The sequence below is a fragment of the Scylla paramamosain genome, chromosome 23 (genome assembly GCF_035594125.1).
Source record: "Scylla paramamosain isolate STU-SP2022 chromosome 23, ASM3559412v1, whole genome shotgun sequence".
In the NCBI taxonomy this organism is placed as follows: Eukaryota; Metazoa; Arthropoda; class Malacostraca; order Decapoda; family Portunidae; genus Scylla; species Scylla paramamosain.
In genome coordinates this window covers 10,719,099-10,737,985 of record NC_087173.1, presented here as the reverse complement: position 1 = coordinate 10,737,985, position 18,887 = coordinate 10,719,099, and the positions used below count along the sequence as shown (strand labels likewise).

General features: G+C 42.4%; 1 protein-coding gene across 1 annotated transcript in view; it reads left to right on the top strand.

Annotated features, from left to right (window-relative positions):
- The window catches only part of LOC135112160 (uncharacterized), a 90,163-nt gene that overhangs the window by 56,050 nt on the left and 15,226 nt on the right, over window positions 1–18,887 (top strand). The window contains exons 10-11 of the mRNA XM_064026238.1: window positions 12,066–12,277; window positions 18,609–18,798. Of these exons, the coding sequence (XP_063882308.1) occupies window positions 12,066–12,277; window positions 18,609–18,798 (402 nt within the window). The remainder of the gene's footprint in view (window positions 1–12,065; window positions 12,278–18,608; window positions 18,799–18,887) is intronic.

Sequence of the window (18,887 nt, the reverse complement as noted above, 5' to 3'; positions counted from 1 at the left end):
GATCCAATTTAGTAATCAAAACACACAGACAGACAGACAGACAGGCAGAAACACACACATACACACACACACACACACGGGAGGGGAAGTGACCGTGGTATTACTAGTGCGTCAGAATGTAAACTGACACGCCAAAATGGTTGAAAAATAACTATAAAAAGAGGGAATGAAAAATTGTTCGTGATATTCGCCCTCGGTGGTTTCAGCTCTGTGTGTGTGTGTGTGTGTGTGTGTGTGTGTGTGTGTGTGTGTGTGTGTGTGTGTGTGTGTGTGTGTGTGTGTGTGTGTGTGTGTGTGTGTGTGTGTGTGTGTGTATTTTGGTAATGGAGAGAAAAGAGGAAAAGAAAAGGTAGTATATATATATAGAGAGAGAGAGAGAGAGAGAGAGAGAGAGAGAGAGAGAGAGAGAGAGAGAGAGAGAGAGAGAGAGAGGGGGTGGGGGGAGAGGGAGAAAGATATTTGTTGTTGTTGTTGTTTATTGTTGTTGTTATTGTTGTTGTTGAGAAAAATATATATATAGAAATTTGTTGTTGGTAAGAATCGTCTGGGAAAGTAAAAAAAAAAAACGATAAAAGTATGAATGGATTTTGTTGTTGTTGTTGTTGTTGTTGCTGTTGTTGTTGTTGTTGTTGTTGTTGTTGTTGTTGTTGTTAGTGGTGCTGGTGGTGGTAAAAATTGTGAAGGGAAGGACGTATATAAATATTTTGTTGTTGTCATCATCATCTTTATTGTTGTGCTTGTAGTTGTTGTTGTTGTTAATGTTGATGCAGTTGTTGTTGTCGTTGTTGTTGTAATTGTTCATGCAGTTGTTGATGTTGTCGTTGTTATTGTTGTTGTTCATGCAGATGTTGCCATATGCACCGTCATTATTAGTACTGTCACGTACACCAAACAAAATAACAACAACAATAACCACAACAACAATAACAGGAACTTTCAAATATAGCATTCTCGCCATCAAAACATTCAGACAAACATCCATCCAAAAAAAAAAAAAAAAAAAGCGTTCGGGCGCCTCTGCATCATTTTTTATTATCTACAAAAATCATACACGTTAAACGAAAACATTTTTACAAAGGAAGAATGTTGACTGACAAAAAAAAACATAAATAAATAAAATGAAATAAAAAGATTAAATTCTGATACACTCCACACACACACACACACACACACACACACACACACACACACACACACACACACACACACACACACACACACACACACACACACAGTTCTCGTTTTCTCCCAGATTAAAAGGAGCATGAAAGAAAACTATGTGTGTGTGTGTGTGTGTGTGTGTGTGTGTGTGTCTGTGTGTGTGTGTGGTGACGTTCTCAGCAAAAAGATGACCCACGGTGCAAAAAAAGATGAAAAAATAGAAAATAGAAAAACACACAAACACTCATAACACTCCTCAGGAAACACGTGTAAACATGTCTTTTGTTTTAACTTGACTTTTTTCTCTTTTTTATTATGTTATCAATTTTTTTTCACTCATTCTTTGTTTTACCATCTCGTGCCGATCAATACATTCTGGCTATTTTTTTTTTTCTGGATTATGATGTGAGATTAAAACTCATGATAATGTTTTGCTTTTGTTTGTCTTCTGTTATTAATTAATTTACGTCTTCTTTAAATTTTCATTTACTCTTTCCTCCCTTTTCCTCTCGTCATTTACATTTTTTTTAGATTAAAAAGAAAGTCGTTTCGCTTTTGTTTTCAAGTTTTCTTATCTCGTTTTAAGTTATATTTTTCTCTTCTTTCATTTTTGTCTCGCCTTTCGCATGTCAGTTTTCTTTCATTATTTTCCAAATAGAAATATCAACTCTATTTTTTTTTTTTTCCAGGCTGTTGGTTTTACTGTCTTCTTGTGTTATTTCAACTATCTTTATTCTGTCTTCTCTCTCTTTTCTGTTTCGTCTTTCATGTCTGTTTCTTTTCTTTTAATCCTTTTTTATATCAAAATGGAGAAAACGTGGTATTGTTTTGTTGTTGTTGTTGTTGTTGTTGTTGTTGTTGTTGTTGTTTCTGTTGCAGTTGTTGATCTTATTCTTGTCCTTGTTCTTGTTGATTCGACCGTTCTCTAGGTATTATTTCATTTATTTTTATTCTGCTTTCCCTTCGCTTTTCGTCTCATCTTCCTCATTTCATTTTCCAGACAAAAAAGGAGAAAAGGAAACATGATAACTTGTTTTTTTGTGGGAACTTCTTTTTTACCGTATTCTTATCATTTTAATTATCTTTATTTTGTCTTGCCTTCGCCTCTTGTCTCATCTTCCTCATTTCATTTTCCAGACAAAGGGAGGAAGGGAAACACGTGATAACTTCCTAGATTAAGAGAAATTAAAACAAAAGAACGAGAAGCAAAGATGAAAAGAGTAATTCGATGGAAAATGCGCGAATAATAATGATGAAAATTAATAATAATAATAATGATGATGATGATAAAGATAAATAAATAAATAATAATAATAATAATAATAATAATAATAATAATAATAATAATAATAATAATAATAATGGAACTTCACTTTCGACATTTTTTTTTCGTCTTGTAGTGAAAGAGGGGTAAGAGGAGGAGGAAGAAGAAGAAGGAGAAGAAGAAGAAGAAGAAGAAGAAGAAGAAGAGGAGTTAGGGCATAAGTTACCCACAATGCTTAGAATCTCTCTCTCTCTCTCTCTCTCTCTCTCTCTCTCTCTCTCTCTCTCTCTCTCTCTCTCTCTCTCTCTCTCTCTCTCTCTCTCATTTTTCCTTTCTTATACTTTTTATGTATTTTCTTTCTTTCTCTTGTTTTCCTCTCGTGTTTGTGTGTATATTCTGTCTTTCTTTTTTCATTCTTTGTTTCTTTTTTTCTTTCCCTCTCTTTCTTTCCCTCATTATTTCCTTCTTCCTTTCTCTTTTCTTATTTCTTATTTCTGGCCCTATTATTATTTTCCTTTTATATTTTCCTTCTTATTTTCTTCTTTTATTTTATTTTGTTTTCCTCTACTTCGCTGCATCTTCCCATCGTCTTCCTTTCCTTTGCATTCCTTTGCCTTTCCATCCTTTCTGTCTTTTCATTTTCATTAATTTTCACGAAAGTTGAAAGAGGAAGAATGCGAACGGTCGGAGGAGGAGGAGGAGGAGGAGGAGAGAAGAATAAGGAACTGAATGAAGGACAAAGAGGCGTGGGACGAATAATGGAAGAGAAGGAGGAGAAGCAGGAGAGGAAGAAGAAAAGAAGGAGGAGGAGAAAGAAGGAAAGGGAAGAATGAGATACACAATAAAAGCAGTAGGGAAAAGAAGAGGAAGATGACATGATAAAGAATAGATGGGAGAGATGAATGAAGAAGAGAGGGAAGAGGGGGATGGAAGGACACAAAAGAAGAGGTAAAGGAGGAAGAGGAGAGATGGAGAGAAGATAACGTATAATATATAATATAATATATATATGAGAGAGAGAGAGAGAGAGAGAGAGAGAGAGAGAGAGAGAGAGAGAGAGAGAGAGAGAGAGAGAGAGAGAGAGAGAGAGATGAAAACCAGAATAAAAGGAAGACAAAGAAAAAGAGGAAGGCAGAAGGCAGGGAGAAGAAAGATGGAGGGAGAAAACGGAAGGAGTAAGACAAGGAAGAGAAAAAGGAAGGAAACGAATGAAGGAATGGTTGTCTAGAGAAGGAGAAAAGGGAAGAAACGAAGAAGGAAGAGAGAAGAGAGGAAGCAAAGAGGGAAGATGAAAGATTGGCAGAAAAATGGAAAAAGGAGAGGAAAAAGAAGAAAAGAAAGAGAGGCATGAGAAGAAAGAGGGAAAGGAAGTAAGAAAAAGGCAGGGAAGGAAAGAAGGGAAGAGGGAGGAAAGGCAGGAAAGGGAGGAAGGGAGGAGTAACACAGGCAGGTAAGGAAAGAAGGAAGGAAAGGAGAAAAAGAGAGGAAGGAAGAAGGAAGAGAGACAGGGAAGGAAGGAAGGGTACAAGTCATTAGCTTGAAACAATTACCTTTTTTCAAACTTAATCTCAAATGAATGTTTTCTTCTGGAATTCATTATTTTTTTCTTCTTCTCCTTTTTTTAAGTGTAAGATTGTTTTCTCTTCTTTTTTTTTTTTGTGAGAGAGAGAGAGAGAGAGAGAGAGAGAGAGAGAGAGAGAGAGAGAGAGAGAGAGAGAGAGAGAGAGAGAGAGAGAGAGACCACACACACACAACACCTGTTTTCCGTATGAACACACACACACACACACACACACACACACACACACACACACACACACACACACACACACACACACACACACACACACACACACACACACACACACACACACACACACACACGCGCGCCATCATAGACCAAAGAAAGGATAACGTAAAGAGGAAGAAAGGAGATGGTGGAGTGAGAATGAAGAGAGATAGGAAATGGTGGAAAGATTGGTAAAGGAAAGGAGGAAGTGGAGGAGAAGATGAGAGAAGGAAGTGGAGAGTGAAGGGAGAGTAAATGGAGAGAGGGAGAGTGGAAATGGAGGAGGAAAGATTAATAAGGAAATGGGAGGAAGAGGAGGAATAGGTGAGGGAGGGAGGAGGAGATAAGGGGATCATATTGCAGTTTCCTCTCCCTCTCCTCCCCCTTCCTTTCCCTCTCCTCTCCGTCTCTTCTCCCTCTCTCCTCCCTATCCTCTTCTCTTCCTAATGAGCAATAGATACGCTCCCTCTTGTACCTCACTGGAGATTTAATTTTGTGTGGGTGGAGAGGTGCCTTCTTCTGTCCTATTCTGTCTCTATACTTGTTCTGCCTATTTGGTAATGCTTGAATGGGTGGGGAGGAGCCTTCTTCTGTTCTATCTTATGTTCCTACTTCTTCTACTTCCTTGGTGATGCTTGGATGGGTGGGGAGGAGTCTTCTTCTGTGTTATCCTGTCTCTTTACTAATTCTTCCTATCTGAGTGGGTGGGGAGAAATTTTCTTTTGTTCTGTTCTGTTCCTTTACTTGTTCTGAATCACTGGTAATGCTTGAATGGGCGGGGAGGAGCCTTCTTTTGTTATCATCTTGTTCCTTTACTTGTTCTACCTCACTGGTGTTTTTGGGCGGGTGGGGAGGAGCTCTCTAATGGAAGAATTAAACAGTAGTCTCATTCATTCATCCCTTTCTCTGATAAGCTCTAGTGTTGTCTGTGCCACTGTATCGATTTTGTCACTACTGTTTTAGATGTGTGCGCCACCCAGTGTTTCTGAATTGATTTGTCACCCATGTTGTTCTGGAGCTGACTGATGATTCTTGTTACTTGCCCAGTCGATGAAGATGCTTGGAGTGTTGGTAGCGGGGAGAACCGGAGTGAGGCGGTGATTCCGGTAGCTTGGAGGTCGTGGGGAGTTAACTTGTTATGTGATGTGCAAATAAAAGACATGACGAGAGTTCTTGATTTAATGGGTGACGGATTTGTACACACTGGATTCGAGATGGTTGTAATGTGAGATTGTACTCTCTCTCTCTCTCTCTCTCTCTCTCTCTCTCTCTCTCTCTCTCTCTCTCTCTCTCTCTCTCTCTCTCTCTCTCTCTCTCTCTCTCTCTCTCTCTCTCTCTCTCTCTCTCTCTCTCTCTCTCTCTCTCTCTCTCTCTCTCTCTCTCTCTCTCTCTCTCTCTCTCTCTCTCTCTCTCTCTCTCTCTCTCAAGTGATATGATTTATAACTGAGCAGCGTCTCTCACGGCTGACTGTGATTGAGCGGAACTGAATGAAAGACCAAGGCTGACTGCTCGTGACTGAGTGACTGACTGACTGTGTCTCTGAATGGGACTGAACTCGAACTGATCTGATGATGCTACATGTAGGTTGTATTTGTCTGAGCCAAGGACTGGAAGTGGGAGAGAAATTTCCTTGAGAGGCAGAGAAAGGGAACGAGCGCAGGTGTTATCCCTAAGGACTGGAAGTGGGTGTGAAGTCCCCTTGAGGTAGAGAAAGTAGGAGAATGACCAGGAGGGAAGACAACATATGTACGCAGGTGTTATCCCTAAGGACTGGAAGAAGGTATGAAAATCCCTTGAGAAGTGGAGAAAGGATTGGCTGGCCATGGTACATGTGGGATGAATATACGAAATAAATATATATATATATATATATATATATATATATATATATATATATATATATATATATATATATATATATATATATATATATATATATATATATATATGATAAAGTAATTGTTGAGACTGGTACACTGGAACTCCCTGCCAACTTCTGTATTTTCTCCTTCCTGTGACTTGAATGCTTGCAAGAGGAAGGTTTCAAGACACTTATCCTCCGATATGGATGACTGTTTTTGACTTTGCTTTAGGGACTTGCACTTAAGTTGGCTTCTTATCTTTTTTTTCGAATTTTTTGCTGCTCTTGGCCAGTGACCCCTCTTACATGAGACACACACACACACACACACACACACACACACACACACACACACACACACACACACACACACACACACACACACACACACACACACACACACACACACACACACACACACACACACACACACTGCATCATCGCACATTTCCTCAGCGATACCCCGACACGTGGCAGCCCTTCCTGAAACTGACACATTTTACCCCCAGCTAGTGAGTGAGTGATACATTTCCTCCCATTCATCCCTGGCTCAGATAGGAGTAATCCCTGCCCGTCACTCCCCTGATAACCTCACATCTTCCCTAACCTACTTCCTGCGCCCCGGCCAACCGCGCCCTTTGACTGACACCCTCCATCGTCAGCAAGTAGTCGAGGCAGAAATGGTGCAGTGCTGACGCGTGTGCTGCGTGGCTGACGTGTAGAGAGACGCTGGTGAAGATGAGGTCTTGGTGAGAGAGAGAGAGAGAGAGAGAGAGAGAGAGAGAGAGAGAGAATTAGACGAGAAATAAACGATGGAAGTGAGGACTAAGTGAGGGAAGGAAGCGAGCGTTAAACGGTGAAGGAACAGAAAGGGAAGGGAGAGAGAGGGGAAATAGAAGGGAGTGGAAAAAAAGAGAATAGGAGGATAGAGAGGAAAAGAGAGAGGGGAGGAAAGGGAGAGAGAGAGAGAGAGAGAGAGAGAGAGAGAGAGAGAGAGAGAGAGAGAGAGAGAGAGAGAGAGAGAGGAAGCAGTTGGAACACTTCGTGGTGTGTGGTGTTGGCGAGGGAGCGGCTCAGAAATGTATGTTGTTTTGAGAGTGAAAATTCCTCTGCCAGAATAACACGGCGAAGGAAAACAAACGGACGTGCCTGCCTCTCTCTCTCTCTCTCTCTCTCTCTCTCTCTCTCTCTCTCTCTCTCTCTCTCTCTCTCTCTCTCATCTGCCGAGCGAGTTAACGCCACAAAATACGCCACAAAAGACAGTTTCACTCTTCCTCCTCCTCTTCCTCCTCTTCCTGATTATCGTTTTCGTTGCACAATTCTATGTTCCGTTTTCTCTCAGCTGTCACTTTTATCTCTCTCTCTCTCTCTCTCTCTCTCTCTCTCTCTCTCTCTCTCTCTCTCTCTCTCTCTCTCTCTCTCTCTCTCTCTCTCTCTCTCGTACGTGTGGAATGTTGATGGGTGCAGGAAACAGAGAGAGAGAGAGAGAGAGAGAGAGAGAGAGAGAGAGAGAGAGAGAGAGAGATATCACACACACACACACACACACACACACACACACACACACACACACACAAAGAGCGGTAGTGCGACACATAAAATTCTCTCTCTCTCTCTCTCTCTCTCTCTCTCTCTCTCTCTCTCTCTCTCTCTCTCTCTCTCTCTCTCTCTCTGCAGCATCTTCCTTTATCCTTTCCCTTCCTTCCGTCCCTCCTTTCCTATCCTTCTTTCCTTCTGTCTTTCATTTCCTTCATTTCCTTTTGCTTCCTTTCCTTTCCCTTCCTTCCTTCCTTCTTTTCGTTCTATTTTCCTTACCTCCTTATGTCCTCTTCTTTCACCCTTCCTTCCTGCCTACCCTCCCTCCCTCGCTCCCTCCCTCCCTTCCCTCCCGCCTACCCTCCCTCCCTCGCTCCTTCCCCTCCCTCCCTTCCTTCCCTCCTTCTTTCTCTCCTTCTTTCCTTCCTTCCTTCACATCGCCGTCTAATCTTGCCGCCCTTTGTTTTGGCTGCAGAGGATGGTAAATAAAGTGACGGAAGCGTGGAAACTTTCGCTGGAGTGTGTGATGGCTGGCTGGCTGGCTGCTGGGGACAGATAAGGCAACACACACACACACACACACACACACACACACACACACACACACACACACACACACACAGAAAGAGTTGTTGATTTTACCTAATTCATTTTGCCCCGTCTCTCTCTCTCTCTCTCTCTCTCTCTCTCTCTCTCTCTCTCTCTCTCTCTCTCTCTCTCTCTCTCTCTCTCTCTCTCTCTCTCTCTCTCTCTCTCTCTGTCTCTTCCCCCTCTCTCTCTCTCTCTCTCTCTCTCTCTCTCTCTCTCTCTCTCTCTCTCTCTCTCTCTCTCTCTCTCTCTCTCTCTCTCTCACATCTGAGGAGCGAGTTAACGCCACAAAAGACAGTTTCTCTCTTCCTCCGCCACTTCCTCTCCCTGGTTCTCGTTTTCTTTGCACAATTATAGGTTCCGTTTTCTCTCAGCTGTCATATATATATATATATATATATATATATATATATATATATATATATATATATATATATATATATATATATATATATATATCTCTCTCTCTCTCTCTCTCTCTCTCTCTCTCTCTCTCTCTCTCTCTCTCTCTCTCTCTCTCTCTCTCTCTCTCTCTCTCTCTCTCTCTCTCTCTCTCTCTCTCTCTCTTTCTCAGTTTCCCGCACTCATCAACATTTCACACGTACTAAACAAGAGAGAGAGAGAGAGAGAGAGAGAGAGAGAGAGAGAGAGAGAGAGAGAGAGAGAGACTAAATATCACACGCACACACAAAGAGCGGTAGTGCGGCACATAAAACTTTCTCTCTCTCTCTCTCTCTCTCTCTCTCTCTCTCTCTCTCTCTCTCTCTCTCTCTCTCTCTCTCTCTCAGCTAGAGCTTTTATTCATTTTATTTCAAGAGTGATTGCTTGTTTCACCAGAGAGAGAGAGAGAGAGAGAGAGAGAGAGAGAGAGAGAGAGAGAGAGAGATGAATGTCAGATTATTGACAAAGTGATGATAAATTTGAGAATTACTCTTATTAGATGAGAGAGAGAGAGAGAGAGAGAGAGAGAGAGAGAGAGAGAGAGAGAGAGAGAGAGAGAGAGAGAGAGAGAGAGAGAGTTATTGCAGATTATTGACAATATGATGATAGATATGAAAAATACTTGTAATAAATGGCAGAGAGAGAGAGAGAGAGAGAGAGAGAGAGAGAGAGAGAGAGAGAGAGAGAGAGAGAGAGAGAGAGATGACAAATACTTGTAATAAATGTCAGAGTGAGAGAGAGAGAGAGAGAGAGAGAGAGAGAGAGAGAGAGAGAGAGAGAGAGAGAGAGAGAGAGAGAGAGAGAGAGAGAGAGAGAGAGAGAGAGAGGCCCTCCGTCGTCTGATTGGATGACACCGCTAAACTGACACCTTTGGGACGTGCTGATTGGCCACCTGATGAGCCAATAGCCGCCAACCTTGCAAAACCAACAGGGGGAAATGTTAAGTCAGCGAAAAGTAGGAAAAAATGGAAAATAGTCTATGTTACTTGCTTGCCCTGAAGGAAAAAGGATATCACACAGCGAAAAACAGGAAAAAAAGGGAAAATAGTCGGTTACATTCTTGCCCTGAAGGAAAGAAATAAAAAATAAGAAAAAAAGAAAAATACTTGATGATATTTCGCTGCTCTGAAGGAAACAGCGAAAATTTGTGAATAGGGAAAAAATAGTTGGTTTCTTGCCCTGGAGGAAAAGCGGAAAATAGGGAAAATAGGAAAAAAATTACTCGATGCTGCTTAGTATGATTTTTACCCAGAAGGGATCTCATGAGAAAAGTAACATTATGATTAGGAGGGGAAATAATTTTAGAAGGAGAGAAAAAAAAATAAAAAAAATTGGGTAGGGGAAAAAAATGAGTGGAAAAAAACTGTTGTTTTGTGCTTTGTTTTTAAATGACTGTGATAAAAAATGAGATGAAATAAATAGATGGATTGATATACTGATTGATAGAATGATGGATAGATCAAGTTCTCCCAATCCCATCCCCGTCCCCGCCCCCCATCCCTCCCCAGCCCAGTCCCAACTTCCACCCCTTCAACACCCACCTCGCATCCCCACCACAGCCCCTCCCTCCTCCTCTCTTCCCCAGCTTCCTTCCCTCCTCCCACTCCTTCACCAACAATATTGTCCCATCAAGGCCTGGAATATTGAAGTTATTAATCTGGTAATCCGGCCATTAAGTTTGTTGAGGATGGGGAGGTGCTGGTGGCAGGGGATGGGGGGAGGTCGTTGTGGTGGTGGTGGTGGTGGTGGTGGTGGTGGTAGAGAGTAATAATGGTGGGGATGATTTATTAATGGTGATGGTGGTGGTGGTGGTTGTGATGGCGTTGGTCATAATTTAAGTGTACTGTCTTGTTATTTGTAGTAGCAGTACCAGCAACAGCAGTAACTTCCTCTCCTCACCACCAAGTAGCGATTCTTTATACATATACATATATATATATATATATATATATATATATATATATATATATATATATATATATATATATATATATATATATATATATATATATATATATATTTTTTTCATTATACATTCAGCACGTGTATAACTATTTCTCTCTCTCTCTCTCTCTCTCTCTCTCTCTCTCTCTCTCTCTCTCTCTCTCTCTCTCTCTCTCTCTCTCTCTCTCTCTCTCTCTCTCTCTCTCTCTCTCTCTCTCTCGAGAGAGAGAGAGAGAGAGAGAGAGAGAGAGAGAGAGAGAGAGAGAGAGAGAGAGAGAATGAAGTGAAAGTTCAGGATACACACAACACCCAACACTCACCTCCACCCACGTCTCCCTCACAGACACTTGCCACGCCTCGTGTAGTGGTCATAAAAACAGTCATATTGAGACAGACATGACAGACACAACACCTAACACTCACCCCCTCCCTTGACTCCCTTACAGACGTGCGTCACACGTAGTCTTCTTTCTTTGTTTCCCTAGAGCAGTGATAGTCAGCCTGGGTGCGTGGTGCACCACAGGGTGCATGAATGTTTTCAAGGATACCTGGAAATAATGTGGTGCATGATGAGGTGCATGGCATGGCCAGTATGTTTAAGGGTTCACAGGAGGGAAAGATGTTTTAAGAAGAAAATTGTGTCATGTAACATGTGCATGACACGGCCAGTGTGTACAGAAGTGCACAGCAGGAAAAGATGTGCTAGGAACAATATTGTGTGTCACCGAAGAAATTTATTTCAGTTGAGGTTAAAGTATTAGAAAGTTAATTATATTAGTAAATGACACTCAGACACAGCTCGCGGTTTAAGATGTGGCGTTGTTTCATTATACATTCAGCAACAGCAACAATTATTAATGACCGAGTAACTAATTTCTGTTTACAATAGAGACCTAATATTTATATGTTTTCAGTCTCAAAATAGAGAAAAACGTGATTTTTTCTAATTATATAATTAACCTGGGCGTGAGGGTACATGAACTTCTCAAAGGCTCCCGGAATGGTGTAGGAACTTAGAAAATGTTGAGAACCACTACCCTAGAAGGAGCGGTCGGCGCCATGCACGAGTCTCCTCCAGTTGTTTCTGTCCCTTGCATCTTCCTCTGTGCCTCTCATCCTTTGCAGGTCTGCCGCAATTCCGCCCCTCCTTCAATTGCTTTTCTCCAGGCTCCTTTAATCGGCTCTTGGTCTTCTCTTCTTACTACGTGGCCAAATCATCACCTGGCAGTAATCTTCAAAAAACGGATATAGAAAGAAGAATTGAGTTAACAGATGCGACAGCCACACCACCTCACACACACCACCTCACACACACCACCTCACACACACCACCTCACACACACCACCTCACACCTCACACACACACACACACACACACACACACACACACACACACACACACACACACACACACACACACACACACACACACACACACACACACACACACACACCCTCACCACCTGTCTCGCCTCCCACAGACATTTATCGAGCGGGACATCCGGGTGGAGCTCACATTCGGCATTCGCGTGGTGCAGGCTCATCACTACACCACCATGGCAGTGCTCACAGGCCCATTCAGACCCACAGCCGTTGACCCAGCCACCGTGCGCTCCCTCTACGGCATTGTGCCCAACCTCGTCTCTCCTGGTGACAACGCGGACATCTACAAGGCTGAGATGGCAACGCACAGGTTTGACTTGACCACTGTTGTTTGTTATCTGATTGTGTTTTTGTTTAGGTGTTGTGATGTTTTTCTGAGTTTATAAAGGTTTTTTTTATTATTTGAGGGTTCAGTTGTATTTTTTTATTTATTTAGTTATATTTTTGTTTTGTTTTGTTTTGTTTTGTGAGGGCATTTCTTTCTCTTGGTGTTTTTTTTTCTTGTGTAGCTTTATTTTTTTTTATTTTTTGGTGTGTGTGTGTGTGTGTGTGTGTGTGTGTCTCTTTTTCTCCTTTAGCACTTTTTTGTATTATTTGACTTAAGAGGAATATTACAAGGGTTTTTAGTTTTTATTACACACACACACACACACACACACACACACACACACACACACACACACACACACACACACACACACACACACACACCTCCAATTAGAGAAGCGGTCACCACAACCCACCAATGATGTAACTTTCTCTCTCTCTCTCTCTCTCTCTCTCTCTCTCTCTCTCTCTCTCTCTCTCTCTCTCTCTCTCTCTCTCTCTCTCTCTCTCTCTCTCTCTCTCTCTCTCTCTCTCTCTCCACCCCTTTATTTATCAGAGTCCACGCCTGATTCTAATTCACCAATGAGGGTTCACGTACTGGATGACGTCACTAGTTAGCCAGCCAATGGGAGGCTCGCAAGGGTCCGACAACTGGCAGGAGCCAATCAGGAAGCTTAGCTAGGCCAGGACGTCACAATTCTGGGGTCCATTGACCAATAAGCGATGAGATTGAAGTAACTGAATTGTGAAGAGAAGAAAATTTAAGGAAAGAAGAAAATGGATTGACAGAGAGAGAGAGAGAGAGAGAGAGAGAGAGAGAGAGAGAGAGAGAGAGAGAGAGAGAGAGAGAGAGAGAGAGAGAGTTAGTTGCGTTCCTCCTCTTTTTTATCTTTATTTTCACTTTACATTTTTCCTTTTTATTATTATTTTCTGCACATTAAAAAGTTACAGCCAGGAAACCATGCCATTCTCTCTCTCTCTCTCTCTCTCTCTCTCTCTCTCTCTCTCTCTCTCTCTCTCTCTCTCTCTCTCTCTCTCTCTCTCTCTCTCTCTCTCTCTCTCTCGGGACTGAGCAGACTTGATAGGAAGATGAGCGCGTATTAAATTTATCTCTTAAGGACAATGTAATGAGAGAGAGAGAGAGAGAGAGAGAGAGAGAGAGAGAGAGAGAGAGAGAGAGAGAGAGAGAGAGAGAGAGAGAGAGAGTTTTGGTTGCTCTCCGTCGTATTATATTTTTTCATTCCTGTTTTGTGTATGTTCTTGTTATTAACGTTTTATTTCTTCAAGGTCATGGAAACGTTTTCTTTAAGCTAGGAACGTTTTTTGCTTGTGTGTGTGTGTGTGTGTGTGTGTGTGTGTGTGTGTGTGTGTGTGTGTGTGTGTGTGTGTGTGTGGGTGGTCTCGGGCTGAGATAAGAAGTATCCGTCTTCCTCTTCCTTCCTCCTCCTCCTCCTCCTCCTCCTCCTCCTCCTCCTCCTCCTCCTCCTCCTCCTCCTCCTCCTCCTCCTCCTCCTACAGAAGTCCCGGATTATCTCAAGCAAATCTCTCTCTCTCTCTCTCTCTCTCTCTCTCTCTCTCTCTCTCTCTCTCTCTCTCTCTCTCTCTCTCTCTCTCTCTCTCTCTCTCTCTCTCTCTCTCTCTCAATATATTGTTGAAAGATGTCGGAGCTTTGCCAAACGTACATAGTGATAAAAGAGAGAGAGGGAGAGAGAGAGAGAGAGAGAGAGAGAGAGAGAGAGAGAGAGAGAGAGAGAGAGAGAGAGGAGGGGGGTAGTGCATATTTTTATTCTTTCCTGTCTCCTTCTTTTTCTTTCCTTGCTTCCTGTCATCATTCCTTCCTTCCCTCCTTCCTTCCTCTTCACCTATTCCTCTTCCTTTTCCTTCTTTTTTCTCTCCCTTCCTCTTTCCTTCCTTCCTCCTTCCCTTGCTCGTTTTTATTATCTCCTCTCTCCATCCTTTCCCTTCTTTCTCCCTTTTTTTTCTTGTTCTCAATTCCTCCTTCACATCTCTTTTATCTTGTCTCTTCTTCTTTTTCCTTCTTCTTTTCTTCCTTCCTGCCCTGCATTTCATCATCGCTTGGCCTCTTTCCTTCACTCTTCCTTTATCCTCTTCTATCTTTTTATCATTCCTTTCTTGCTTTCTCTTTTTCCTTCCTTTTGTTAATTCCTTCCTTCTGTCTTTCTTCATCCCCTTATCATCTTCTCTCCGTCCTCTTTTTCTTTATCCTCCTCCTCCTCCTCCTCCTCCTCCTCCTCCTCCTCCTCCTCCTCCTCCTCCTCCTGCCCTAGCTTGTCAATCAAAACTTCGGACCTATGGCAATTATTTTAAGAAATCAGGACACCAGCACCACCACCACCACCGCTACTACTACTACTACTACTACCAACACCACCACTTACACTATCACCACTACAGGTATCACTACCATCACTATCATTACCACGGTTGCTGCCTGCCCTACTACCACAACCACCACCACCACCCAACAGCAACAACAGCAGCAGCAGTTATACTATTACTACCAATATTTGTTGCCACTCCTTCATCCATCAACCGCTACTACTACTACTACTACTACTACTACTACTACTACTACTACTACTACTACTACTACTACTACTACTGCACTGTATCACATTCCATGCCCCTTGCAGACCTAAACCTCTTTCTTCTAACCATTCAGAGAGAGAGAGAGAGAGAGAGAGAGAGAGAGCGAGCATTAGTACCAACCCCCTCTAACATAAATAACAGCCGCGGCATCTGGCGGCAGTCTTAAGAGGGAATATCGAATGGTATTAATCGTTCGGGGAAAAATAACCGTTTTCTTTTACTGTCCGGAACGGTTCGGTCGCGCCCTACTTTCCTTCTCCTCTCTTTCTCTTCTTACGGTTTAGTGGTGAAGGCAAAAGTGTACGATAGTTTTGGGACAAGTTACGATTCCTCACCGCCGCTGCCAGACGGAGGAGGAAGAGGAGGAGGGGTAGGAGGATTAAGAAGAAGAGGAGGAGGAGGAGCACGCTGGCGCCAGTTTAGAGAGAAAGAAAGAATATAGTAGAAGGATTTTTAGTTAAGGAAATATGGGAGTTACTGGGAGAGAGGCTAGGAAGAAATGGGTTCAAAAAGTCGCCATCTGGTTGAAAAAATGAGAAATGGAGGAGAAGGAATTTTGGTAAAGGAAAGACGTGTGTTACTGGGAGGCGGGCTAGGAAGAAATGGGTTGAGAAAGACGCCATCTGGTTTCAAAGAATAAGAGAGGGAGGAAAGAGAGAGGGATTTTGGGTAAGGAAGAGATGGTAGGGACTGAGAAAGAATGGGACTAGAAAGGCGCCTTCTAGTTTCAAGTAAGAGAAAGTAAGGAGAAGGATAAGACGAAAGAGGAGAGCCAGAGTGGCGCCAGTTGAGGGAAGAGAAAGAAAGAATGGTGTAGGAGAAAGAATTTTAGTAAGGGAAAGGTTGGAGTTACCGGGAGGGAGACTAGGAAGGAATGGAATCAGAGAGACGCCATCTGGGTTCAAGAACGAGAAATGGAAGAAAATAAGGATTTTATAGTGACGGAAAAGTGGAGAGGGGTTACGGGGAGAGAGAGAATGATAAAGAATGATGCAGGAAGGAATTTTAAGACAGGGAAAGTGAGTTATTGGATTCAGGGAAAAGAAAGCCGCGAAATTAGAGGAAGAATAGGAAGATAATGCGTTTGAAGGGTAGAAAATTAAGGAAGTGACGGAGAAAAACGAAAAGAGGAAAGGAATTTTAGGAAAGAAAGTAAAGAATAAGGCGTTTTAGGGACAGAAGAGCCGAAGAAAAGAGTGAGAAGACAAAGAAAGGAATGTTTGGGAGGGAAAGGAAATAAGAAGTTTAGAGAAAGAAAGGACTGAGAAAGAATAGAAAAAGAATGAGGGAGAGAGAGAGAGAGAGAGAGAGAGAGAGAGAGAGAGAGAGAGAGAGAGAGAGAGAGAGAGAGAGAGAGAATTACAGAGCGCGATGTAGCAGAATATATAAAAAAAAAAATGAAGTGAATCTAGACAGGTTTTACCAAAAATTAAGCGTATCTATAGACACAGTGTAGCAAAAATTAAGTGTACCTACAGGGTGTACCAAAAATTATGCATCTGTAGACAGGGTGTGGGAAAAGTGAAGTGTGTTTAGACAGGGTGTAGCGAGTGAGTAATGAATACAGAGAGGGTGTAGCAAAAGTGTAGTGAAGTATAGTTATTATTTCACACACACACACACACACACACACACACACACACACACACACACACACACACACACACACACACATCCTCCTACACCTCTTCCCTCACCACCACACCTTTCCTTACACCCTTTCCTTCATCACCACACCTCTCCTTAATCCCTTCTTCTTCCAACACCCTTCCTTCACCTTTACATCCCTCTTTCACATTTACTTCACCCCTCCAGCCTTCCTTCATCTCTCCTTCACTTCCTTCACCTCTCCACCCCTACAGCCAATCCTTCCTTCCTTCACCCCAACACTTTTACACCATACCTTCTTTCCCTCCTTCACCCTTACTCCCCTACACCCATTCCTTCACCCCTACACCCTTCCTTCACCCTCCTTCATTCAGTTAAGCTATTAATTATATTTTAGTGGTGCTGGGGCTAATGAACGTTTGTTTGTATGTATGTTCTGTATAACGACGTATTTTCATGTTCGTTTTTTCTTTATTATTATTATTTTTGTTTGTGTTATGGAATGAGTTAGCTTGTGTGTTATGGTCTCTCTCTCTCTCTCTCTCTCTCTCTCTCTCTCTCTCTCTCTCTCTCTCTCTCTCTCTCTCTCTCTCTCTCTCTCTCTCTCTCTCTCTCTCTCTCTCTCTCTCTCTCTCTCTCTCTCTCTCTCTCTCTCTCATTATGGTACATTTTGACATTTCATTTTGTTAGGTTTGTCTGTTCGTGTGTTAATTGCAGGCTTAATTTAATGCGATGTGTTATTGTTCGTGTTAATGTTAATTACTTTAGGAGTAGTAGTAGTAGTAGTAGTAGTAGTAGTAGTAGTAGTAGTAACGATAATGGACGAAAAGAGAAGGAAGACGAGGAGGAGGAAGAGGAAGTTTTGAACGAGGAGAAAAAAAAAAAGGGAAAGTAGGAATTGTAGTAGTAGTAGCAGAAGCAGAAACGGAACAACAGCAGTAGTAACAGAAGTAATAGTACGAAAAAAAAAACATCAAAATATAAACAAATACAAAAAAAGGAAGAACTACAATGCAGGAAAGAAGAAACAACAACAACAACAACAACAACAACAAGGCGGCGGGAAAGCACAAAGGCAACCAAACTTACGCCACATCTCTTACTTAACGTCATGAGATCAAAAATTCATCTCGTAACAAGCGAAGCAACATCAAAGTAATATTGTTCCACGTCATTCCTAACCACCCCCTCTCCAGCCACCATTTCTAACCGCCCATCACTGCACTAACTAACTAACAAGCGCTTGCAGTACCGTAAAATAACTTGCTAATTTTAAAGGGGAATTTTCAGCGAGGATTACATGCAAGGAAGGGAAAATAGAAGGAAAATAAAGTTAGCAATGTTTTTTCTTACTTTTCTTTCTCGTTTTGTCGTTTTGAGGAAGAATTTTTTAGAGATAGAGAGAGTTGAGTTGTTGTTGTTGTTGTTATAGTGGTGGTGGTTGTCGTGATTGTTGTAGTAATAGTAGTTGTTGTTGTTGTTTTTGTTGTTGTTGTTGCTGCTTTTATAAACTTATTTATCTATATCAAAAGGAACGGAGGAAACCTTGAATTTTTATAATAAAAAGCTAAGTTTTCTTTTTTATTCTCTCTCTCTCTCTCTCTCTCTCTCTCTCTCTCTCTCTCTCTCTCTCTCTCTCTCTCTCTCTCTCTCTCTCTCTCTCTCTCTCTCTCTCTCTCTCTCTCTCTCTCTCTCTCTCTCTTCATTAAAGGACGGAACACACGAGCTTGACTCAGTCCAATATACACATAGTAAACACTCACCCACTCTCTCACTCCCTCCCTTCCCCTCTCGCTCACTCACTCACTCACTCACTCACTCACTCACTCACTCACTCACTCACTCGCTTCCTTCCTTCCTTCCTTCCTTCCTTCCTTCTTTCTTCACTCACTCACTCAATTACTTACCCACTCACTAAATCATTCAATCACCCACACATTCACTCACTCACTCACTCACCCCTCCCATCCTTCCTCCACTCCCATATGCACTCAACTCTCCCACTCCCTGCACTAGTCACCCACACAATCACTGACTCAACTCACTAACTTCCGCAATCCTCACTCACTCACTCACTCCTTCGTCCCCTTCTGCAGGATAGTGAACGAGACGTGGCCGCACCGCCCTCAGGTTCTGGAGGTGGAGGTGTACCATTCCCGCACCCTCCTCCACTCCGCGGTGCACTTGTACGCGGAGAGCTCGAGTGGAAGGCACCTGGTCGCCGTCTCGCATACCGTGGACAACAATACAGTGCCCACGCCGCAGGACCTCGCCTACTCCAACGAGGTGGTGGCCTTGACTCCTGGACTTCATCTTCCTGCATCTACCTCTTCTTGTCACCCTTCTGATCCTCCTCCTCCTCCTCCTCCTCCTAA